This window comes from Stegostoma tigrinum, chromosome 47 (genome assembly GCF_030684315.1).
Source record: "Stegostoma tigrinum isolate sSteTig4 chromosome 47, sSteTig4.hap1, whole genome shotgun sequence".
In the NCBI taxonomy this organism is placed as follows: domain Eukaryota; kingdom Metazoa; phylum Chordata; class Chondrichthyes; order Orectolobiformes; family Stegostomatidae; genus Stegostoma; species Stegostoma tigrinum.
In genome coordinates this window covers 5,181,600-5,191,599 of record NC_081400.1, presented here as the reverse complement: position 1 = coordinate 5,191,599, position 10,000 = coordinate 5,181,600, and the positions used below count along the sequence as shown (strand labels likewise).

Genomic DNA, 10,000 nt, shown 5'->3' with positions numbered 1-10,000 from the left:
GCTGAGGGGCTTCTACAGGGGCCGGGAGAACGGAGGCGCCAGCTCCGTGGGGCCCGAGATGAAGCTGGCCCGGGTGCCCCTCTCCGCCCGGCTGCACTACGGCCAGGAAGGAGCCCGCCTCCCCTACCCGCTGGTCAGCGTCCGCAATGTCTACGTCTTCCCGGGCATCCCGGCCCTGCTGCGGAGGGCCCTGGCAGGCCTGGAGCACCTGTTCCGCAACGAGGGGCTGCGCTATTCGACCCGGGAGCTCTTCGTCGACGCCGAGGAGACAGCCATCGCCCCGGTGCTGGATGAGGCCCACCGGCGCTTCGGCCACAAGCTCAGCCTGGGCTCCTACCCCGACTGGACCAGCAACTATTACCGGGTGAAGCTGACCCTCGACTCGGACAGCAAGGGGCCCCTGGAGGAGGCGAGACTCTTCCTGGCGGAGCGGCTGCCCCCGGGCTCCGTCGTCCCCCTGGTGAAGGACCCTGTTTCGGTCTCGGTGCGTGATGTTTACGGGCTGGCTCAGTCAGGTATGGCTTCTGGACCCTTAAATAGTCCGGGCGCGGTTTGAACGGGCGCAGTAGGCTGGGAGTGGTTTGAGCAGACTCTGTGTAAAAAGATGTACAATATTATTATAAGAACGGGAGCAGTTATTCTCCTTAATTGCAGGCTCTTTAACAAGAGGGAATGATATTCACGTTGAAGGCAGGAGGTTCAGAATGGATTTGAGGAAGCAGTTTCGCGCCCAGAGGACGGCAGGGGCCTGGGAGGGTAACTCGAGGTGGAAAACCTCTCACGTTTTGCCACGTACTTGGATGAACACTTAAACTCTCAGCGTTAAGGGCCAGTGCGGGAGTAAAGGCGGATGGGCCGGTACTGAGCTGATGGGCTGAAGGGGTGTGTTTCATTCCCGCAGAGTCGCGGCTCGGCCAGAAGGTGGCAGCAGCACTGAAGACGCTGGAGGATGCCCTGGCCCAGTACAGCCTGTCGGAGATATGTGTGGGATTTAACGGGGGGAAGGACTGCACCGCACTGCTACACCTCTTCCACGCTGCAGTCAGCAGGTCTGGGACAGCACGGGGTTAGATACGGGGTAAAGCTCCCTCTGCATTGCCCCCCCCCCCGCCATCAAACACTGCCAGGGACAGGGACAGCATGGGGTTAGATACAGGGTAAAGCTCCCTCTACACTGTCCACCCCCCCCCCCCCCCCCCATCAAACACTGCCTGGGACAGGGAAACACGGGGTTAGATACAGAGTAAAGCTCCCTGTACACTGTCTCCCCCGTCAAACACTCCCAGGAACAGGGACAGCATGGGGTTAGATACAGGGTAAAGCTCACTCTACACTGATCCTCTCCACCGCCCCCCCACCCCCATCAAACACTCGCAGGACAGGGACAGCACGGGGTTATATACAGAGTAAAGTTCCTTCACACTGTTTTCCCCCCCCCCCCCCCCATCAAACACTCCCAGGGACAGGGAAACACGGGGTTAGATACAGAGTAAAGCTCCCTCTATGCTGTCCCCCCCATCAAACACTCCCAGGGACAGGGATAGCACAGGGTTAGATACGGACTAATGCTTCTTCTACACCATCCCCTTGAGAAAAGGGATAGTAGCGAGTTTTGAGAAGATTTGTAGCTCAGGTAGAGTTTCTGGATGTGAGTTTGCTCGCTGAGCTGGAAGGTTAGTTTTCAGGCGTTTCATCCCCATTCTAGGTAACATCATCAGTGAGCCTCCGGTGAAACGCTGGTGCTATGTCCCACTTTCTATTTATCTGGTTAGGTTTCACCGGAGGCTCACTGATGATGTTACCTAGAATGGGGATGAAACGTCTGAAAACTAACCTTCCAGCTCAGCGAGCAAACTCACATCCAGAAAGGGATATATTTGAAGCCGTCCCAAATTTGGAGCCCCGTTCCGATGCTGCAGCACGGCCTGTTTAGCAACTGCTTCTTGCCCCTGATGGGGGTGACTGTAACTGCTGGTGTTTAGCAGGAAGAGCTCAAATTGCTGTCTCTGTCCACACACACACCACCCACAGGGTGGGCATACGGCCAGTCTACTGACCGACAGAGAGACGGCTGTTTGCGTTCAGTGCCGATGCCTCCAACAGTCGAATGACTGCCACCCCGCCTTTCCCACGCTCCCTGCAGCCCTGCCTTGTGTGAAGCACACGAGGAGTCACGCAGCAGCCGATGAGAATCCGTATGCTGGGCCTATGTGATGCCAGAGTAACGAAGAGCTCCATGTTATCTTTCCCCTGCAGGATGTATCCGGACCAGGAGAACCAGCTGCAGGCTCTGTACATCCGAATCATTTCGGCATTCCCAGAAATGGAGCAGTTTATTCAGGACACGTGTAAGAGGTCAGGGCTCAGTGAGCACTCCCAAACCGCACCGACCCCCTCGATCAGATTCCAGTCTTTAACTCCCTTCCCGGGGGGGGGGGGGGGGCGCAGTATCTGTTATTCTGTATATAAATCACCCCGAACCCCCTCGATCAGATTCCAGTCTGTAACTCCCTCCCGGGGGGTATCTCTTATTCTGTATATAAACCCCCCGAACCCCCTCGATCAGATTCCAGTCTGTAACTCCCTCCCGGGGGGTATCTGTTATTCTGTATATAAACCCCCCCGAACCCCCTCGATCAGATTCCAGTCTGTAACTCCCTCCCGGGGAGTATCTGTTATTCTGTATATAAATCACCCCGAACCCCCTCGATCAGATTCCAGTCTGTAACTCCCTCCCGGGGGGTATCTGTTATTCTGTATATAAACCCCCCCTGAACCCCCTCGATCAGATTCCAGTCTGTAACTCCCTCCCGGGGTATCTGTTATTCTGTATATAAACCCCCCCGAACCCCCTCGATCAGATTCCAGTCTGTAACTCCCTCCCGGGGTATCTGTTATTCTGTATATAAACCACCCCGAACCCCCTCGATCAGATTCCAGTCTGTAACTCCCTCCCCGGGGGGGTATCTGTTATTCTGTATATAAACCCCCCCGAACCCCCTCGATCAGATTCCAGTCTGTAACTCCCTCCCGGGGTATCTGTTATTCTGTATATAAACCCCCCCGAACCCCCTCGATCAGATTCCAGTCTGTAACTCCCTCCCCGGGGGGGTATCTGTTATTCTGTATATAAACCCCCCCGATAGGACGTGTGGTGTTTATGTTTCTATGTCGGCTGGATTTGTGAAGCTGATGGCCGCTGGGGTTTTTCTCACTAGGTACCAGCTGCAGATTTACACGGTGTGCGGGAATATCAGAGAGGCCCTGACTGACCTGAAGACGCGGCAGCCTGACATCCAGGCCGTGCTGATGGGCACGCGCCGAACAGACCCGTACTCTCGGACGCTCAGCCCCATGTGCGTGACTGACCCTGGGTGGCCTCAGTACATGCGGGTCAACCCATTGCTGGTGGGTACCAGGTGGCTGCAGACCCCACCCTGCCCCAGTCCTGGGCGCAGCCGCCATGTTAGAATACAGGTGCATCCCAGGTTCCACACCAAGTCAGAGTTGCATTCGCGCGGCGCCCCCGGGGACCTCCTGCAGCCAGTGAGCGTGTGGTGGCTGTTGGCAGCGACCATATATTCGTTTCCGTTTGTGTACCAGCTGTCCCACGTCAAGCGGTTTCACTCCTGATGGTTGGTGATCGCTACAGGCCACTTGGGGCACCCCCTCCCACCTTCCCAACCCTCCTCCCCTTTGGCCACCCTCTCACCCCTTCTCTCTTTCTGTCTCTGTGTTTCTGACTGTCTGTCTTTCTCTCTGTCTATTTGTGTGTGTCTCTCTCTCTCTCTCTCTCTCTCTCTCTCTCTGTCTATTTGTGTGTGTCTCTCTCTCTCTCTCTCTCTCTCTCTCTGTCTATTTGTGTGTGTGTCTCTCTCTCTCTGTCTATTTGTGTGTGTCTCTCTCTCTCTCTCTCTCTGTCTATTTGTGTGTGTCTCTCTCTCTCTGTCTATTTGTGTGTCTCTCTCTCTCTCTCTCTCTCTCTCTGTCTATTTGTGTGTGTCTCTCTCTCTCTCTCTCTGTCTATTTGTGTGTGTGTCTCTCTCTCTCTCTCTCTCTGTCTATTTGTGTGTGTCTCTCTCTCTCTCTCTCTCTGTCTATTTGTGTGTGTGTCTCTCTCTGTCTCTCTCTCTCTGTCTATTTGTGTGTGTCTCTCTCTCTCTCTCTCTGTCTATTTGTGTGTGTCTCTCTCTCTCTCTCTCTGTCTATTTGTGTGTGTGTCTCTCTCTCTCTCTCTGTCTATTTGTGTGTGTGTCTCTCTCTGTCTCTCTCTCTGTCTATTTGTGTGTGTCTCTCTCTGTCTCTCTCTGTCTATTTGTGTGTGTGTCTCTCTCTCTCTCTCTGTCTATTTGTGTGTGTCTCTCTCTCTGTCTCTCTCTCTGTCTATTTGTGTGTGTCTCTCTCTCTCTCTCTCTCTCTGTCTCTCTCTGTCTATTTGTGTGTGTCTCTCTCTCTGTCTCTCTCTCTCTCTGTCTATTTGTGTGTGGCTCTCTCTCTCTCTCTCTCTCTGTCTATTTGTGTGTGTGTCTCTCTCTGTCTCTCTCTCTCTCTGTCTATTTGTGTGTGTGTCTCTCTCTGTCTCTCTCTCTCTCTCTCTCTGTCTCTCTCACTCTGTCTATTTGTGTGTGTCTCTCTCTCTGTCTGTCTCTCTCTCTCTCTGTCTATTTGTGTGTGTCTCTCTCTCTGTCTCTCTCTCTCTCTCTGTCTCTCTCTCTTTCTGTCTATTTGTGTGTGTGTCTCTGTCTCTCTCTCTTTTTGTCTATTTGTGTGTGTCTCTCTCTCTGTCTCTCTCTCTCTCTCTCTGTTTCTCTCTGTCTCTCTGTTTCTCTCCCCCGTGTCTTTCTGTCTATTTGTGTGTGTCTCTCTCTCTGTCTCTCTCTCTCTGTCTATTTGTGTGTGTGTCTCTCTCTGTCTCTCTCTCCCTCTCTCTGTCTATTTGTGTGTGTCTCTCTCTCTGTCTCTCTCTCTCTCTGTCTATTTGTGTGTGTCCCTCTCTCTGTCTCTCTCTCTCTCTCTGTTTCTCTCTGTCTCTCTGTTTCTCTCCCCCGTGTCTTTCTGTCTATTTGTGTGTGTCTCTCTCTCTGTCTCTCTCTCTCTCTCTGTCTATTTGTGTGTGTGTCTCTCTCTCTGTCTCTCTCTCTCTCTCTGTCTATTTGTGTGTGTCTCTCTCTCTGTCTCTCTCTCTCTCTCTCTGTCTATTTGTGTGTGTGTCTCTCATTGTCTCTCTCTCTCTCTCTGTCTATTTGTGTGTGTCTCTCTCTCTGTGTCTCTCTCTCTCTCTGTCTATTTGTGTGTGTCTGTCTCTCTGTCTCTCTCTCTCTCTGTCTATTTGTGTGTGTCTCTCTCTCTGTCTATTTGTGTGTGTCTCTCTCTCTGTGTCTCTCTCTCTCTCTGTCTATTTGTGTGGCTCTCTCTCTCTCTCTCTGTCTATTTGGGTGTGTCTCTCTCTCTGTCTCTCTCTCTGTCTCTCTCTCTCTCTCTCTCTGTCTATTTGTGTGTGTCTCTCTGTCTATTTGTGTGTGTGTCTCTCTCTGTCTCTCTCTCTCTCTGTCTCTCTCTCTCTCTGTCTATTTGTGTGTGTCTCTCTCTCTGTCTCTCTCTCTCTCTCTCTGTCTATTTGTGTGTGTCTCTCTCTCTCTGTGTCTCTCTCTCTCTGTCTATTTGTGTGGCTCTCTCTCTCTCTCTCTGTGTCTATTTGGGTGTGTCTCTCTCTCTGTCTCTCTCTGTCTCTCTCTCTCTCTGTCTCTCTCTCTCTCTGTCTATTTGTGTGTGTCTCTCTCTCTGTCTCTCTCTCTCTCTGTCTATTTGTGTGTGTGACTCTCTCTGTCTGTCTCTCTCTCTCTCTGTCTATTTGTGTGTGTCTCTCTCTCTGTCTCTCTCTCTCTCTGTCTATTTGTGTGTGTGTCTCTCATTGTCTCTCTCTCTCTCTGTCTATTTGTCTCTGTCTCTCTCTCTTTTTCTCTGTCTATTTGTGTGTGTCTCTCTCTCTGTCTCTCTCTCCCTCTCTCTGTCTATTTGTGTGTGTCTCTCTCTCTGTCTCTCTCTCTCTCTGTCTATTTGTGTGTGTTTCTGTCTCTCTCTCTCTGTCTATTTGTGTGTGTGTCTCTCTCTGTCTCTCTCTCTCTGTCTATTTGTGTGTGTCTCTCTCTCTCTCTCTCTCTGTCTATTTGTGTGTGTCTCTCTCTCTCTCTCTCTGTCTATTTGTGTGTGTCTCTCTCTCTCTCTCTCTGTCTATTTGTGTGTGTGTCTCTCTCTGTCTCTCTCTCTGTCTATTTGTGTGTGTCTCTCTCTGTCTCTCTCTGTCTATTTGTGTGTGTGTCTCTCTCTCTCTCTCTGTCTATTTGTGTGTGTCTCTCTCTCTGTCTCTCTCTCTGTCTATTTGTGTGTGTCTCTCTCTCTCTCTCTCTCTGTCTCTCTCTGTCTATTTGTGTGTGTCTCTCTCTCTGTCTCTCTCTCTCTCTGTCTATTTGTGTGTGGCTCTCTCTCTCTCTCTCTCTCTGTCTATTTGTGTGTGTCTCTCTCTCTGTCTCTCTCTCTCTCTGTCTATTTGTGTGTGTGTCTCTCTCTGTCTCTCTCTCTCTCTCTCTCTCTGTCTCTCTCACTCTGTCTATTTGTGTGTGTCTCTCTCTCTGTCTGTCTCTCTCTCTCTCTGTCTATTTGTGTGTGTCTCTCTCTCTGTCTCTCTCTCTCTCTCTGTCTCTCTCTCTTTCTGTCTATTTGTGTGTGTGTCTCTGTCTCTCTCTCTTTTTGTCTATTTGTGTGTGTCTCTCTCTCTGTCTCTCTCTCTCTCTCTCTGTTTCTCTCTGTCTCTCTGTTTCTCTCCCCCGTGTCTTTCTGTCTATTTGTGTGTGTCTCTCTCTCTGTCTCTCTCTCTCTGTCTATTTGTGTGTGTGTCTCTCTCTGTCTCTCTCTCCCTCTCTCTGTCTATTTGTGTGTGTCTCTCTCTCTGTCTCTCTCTCTCTCTGTCTATTTGTGTGTGTCCCTCTCTCTGTCTCTCTCTCTCTCTCTCTGTTTCTCTCTGTCTCTCTGTTTCTCTCCCCCGTGTCTTTCTGTCTATTTGTGTGTGTCTCTCTCTCTGTCTCTCTCTCTCTCTGTCTATTTGTGTGTGTGTCTCTCTCTCTCTGTCTCTCTCTCTCTCTCTGTCTATTTGTGTGTGTCTCTCTCTCTGTCTCTCTCTCTCTCTCTCTGTCTATTTGTGTGTGTGTCTCTCATTGTCTCTCTCTCTCTCTCTGTCTATTTGTGTGTGTCTCTCTCTCTGTGTCTCTCTCTCTCTCTGTCTATTTGTGTGTGTCTGTCTCTCTGTCTCTCTCTCTCTCTGTCTATTTGTGTGTGTCTCTCTCTCTGTCTATTTGTGTGTGTCTCTCTCTCTGTGTCTCTCTCTCTCTCTGTCTATTTGTGTGGCTCTCTCTCTCTCTCTCTGTCTATTTGGGTGTGTCTCTCTCTCTGTCTCTCTCTCTGTCTCTCTCTCTCTCTCTCTGTCTATTTGTGTGTGTCTCTCTGTCTATTTGTGTGTGTGTCTCTCTCTGTCTCTCTCTCTCTCTGTCTCTCTCTCTCTCTGTCTATTTGTGTGTGTCTCTCTCTCTGTCTCTCTCTCTCTCTCTGTCTATTTGTGTGTGTCTCTCTCTCTGTGTGTCTCTCTCTCTCTGTCTATTTGTGTGGCTCTCTCTCTCTCTCTCTGTGTCTATTTGGGTGTGTCTCTCTCTCTGTCTCTCTCTCTCTCTCTCTCTCTGTCTATTTGTGTGTGTCTCTCTGTCTATTTGTGTGTGTGTCTCTCTCTGTCTCTCTCTCTCTCTGTCTCTCTCTCTCTCTGTCTATTTGTGTGTGTCTCTCTCTCTGTCTCTCTCTCTCTCTGTCTATTTGTGTGTGTGACTCTCTCTGTCTGTCTCTCTCTCTCTGTCTATTTGTGTGTGTCTCTCTCTCTGTCTCTCTCTCTCTCTGTCTATTTGTGTGTGTGTCTCTCATTGTCTCTCTCTCTCTCTGTCTATTTGTCTCTGTCTCTCTCTCTTTTTCTCTGTCTATTTGTGTGTGTCTCTCTCTCTGTCTCTCTCTCCCTCTCTCTGTCTATTTGTGTGTGTCTCTCTCTCTGTCTCTCTCTCTCTCTGTCTATTTGTGTGTGTTTCTGTCTCTCTCTCTCTGTCTATTTGTGTGGCTCTCTCTCTCTCTCTCTCTCTGTCTATTTGGGTGTGTCTCTCTCTCTGTCTCTCTCTCTCTCTCTGTCTATTTGTGTGTGTCTCTCTGTCTATTTGTGTGTGTGTCTCTCTCTGTCTCTCTCTCTCTCTGTCTCTCTCTCTCTCTGTCTATTTGTGTGTGTCTCTCTCTCTGTCTCTCTCTCTCTCTGTCTATTTGTGTGTGTGACTCTCTCTGTCTCTCTCTCTCTCTCTGTCTATTTGTGTGTGTCTCTCTCTCTGTCTCTCTCTCTCTCTGTCTATTTGTGTGTGTGTCTCTCATTGTCTCTCTCTCTCTCTGTCTATTTGTCTCTGTCTCTCTCTCTTTTTCTCTGTCTATTTGTGTGTGTCTCTCTCTCTGTCTCTCTCTCCCTCTCTCTGTCTATTTGTGTGTGTCTCTCTGTCTCTCTCTCTCTCTGTCTATTTGTGTGTGTCTCTCTCTCTGTGTCTGTCTCTCTCTGTCTATTTGTGTGTGTGTCTGTCTCTCTCTCTCTCTGTCTATTTGTGTGGCTCTCTCTCTCTCTCTGTCTATTTGGGTGTGTCTCTCTCTCTGTCTCTCTCTCTCTGTCTATTTGTGTGTGTCTCTCTGTCTATTTGTGTGTGTGTCTCTCTCTGTCTCTCTCTCTCTCTGTCTCTCTCTCTCTCTGTCTATTTGTGTGTGTCTCTCTCTCTGTCTCTCTCTCTCTCTGTCTATTTGTGTGTGTCTCTCTCTCTGTGTCTGTCTCTCTCTGTCTATTTGTGTGTGTGTCTGTCTCTCTCTCTCTCTGTCTATTTGTGTGGCTCTCTCTCTCTCTCTGTCTATTTGGGTGTGTCTCTCTCTCTGTCTCTCTCTCTCTCTCTCTCTCTCTGTCTATTTGTGTGTGTCTCTCTGTCTATTTGTGTGTGTGTCTCTCTCTGTCTCTCTCTCTCTCTGTCTCTCTCTCTCTCTGTCTATTTGTGTGTGTCTCTCTCTCTGTCTCTCTCTCTCTCTCTCTGTCTATTTGTGTGTGTCTCTCTCTCTGTCTCTCTCTCTCTCTCTGTCTCTCTCTCTTTCTGTCTATTTGTGTGTGTCTCTCTCTCTGTCTATTTGTGTGTGTCTCTCTCTCTGTCTCTCTCTCTCTCTCTGTTTCTCTCTGTCTCTCTGTTTCTCTCCCCTGTGTCTTTCTGTCTATTTGTGTGTGTCTCTCTTTCTGTCTCTCTCTCTCTCTGTCTATTTGTGTGTGTCTCTCTCTCTGTCTCTCTCTCTCTCTCTGTCTATTTGTGTGTGTCACTCTCTCTGTCTCTCTCTCTCTCTCTGTGTCTATTTGTGTGTCTCTGTCTCTCTCTCTCTCTGTCTATTTGTGTGTGTCTCTCTGTCCTCTCTCTCTCTCTGTCTATTTGTGTGTGTCTCTCTCTCTGTCTCTCTCTCTCTGTCTATTTGTGTGTGTCTCTCTCTCTGTGTCTCTCTCTCTCTCTGTCTATTTGTGTGTGTTTCTGTCTCTCTCTCTCTGTCTATTTGTGTGGCTCTCTCTCTCTCTCTCTCTGTCTATTTGGGTGTGTCTCTCTCTCTCTGTCTATTTGTGTGTGTCTCTCTGTCTATTTGTGTGTGTGTCTCTCTCTGTCTCTCTCTCTCTCTGTCTCTCTCTTTCTGTCTATTTGTGTGTGTCTCTCTCTGTCTCTCTCTCTCTCTGTCTATTTGTGTGTGTCTCTCTCTCTGTCTCTGTCTCTCTCTCTCTCTCTCTCTCTGTCTCTCTCTCTTTCTGTCTATTTGTGTGTGTCTCTCTCTCTGTCTCTCTCTCTCTCTCTGTCTATTTGTGTGTGTCTCTCTCTCTGTCTATTTGTGTGTGTGTCTCTCTCTATCTCTCTCTCTCTCTGTC

General features: G+C 49.5%; 1 protein-coding gene across 1 annotated transcript in view; it reads left to right on the top strand.

The window, feature by feature from the left end:
* The window catches only part of flad1 (flavin adenine dinucleotide synthetase 1), a 22,579-nt gene that overhangs the window by 11,714 nt on the left and 865 nt on the right, over positions 1 to 10,000 (top strand). Inside the window, exons 3-6 of the mRNA XM_059643047.1 lie at positions 1 to 515; positions 902 to 1,049; positions 2,257 to 2,355; positions 3,219 to 3,452. The exon at positions 1 to 515 is cut by the window's left edge and continues 251 nt beyond it. Coding sequence (XP_059499030.1) covers positions 1 to 515; positions 902 to 1,049; positions 2,257 to 2,355; positions 3,219 to 3,452 — 996 coding nt within the window. The remainder of the gene's footprint in view (positions 516 to 901; positions 1,050 to 2,256; positions 2,356 to 3,218; positions 3,453 to 10,000) is intronic.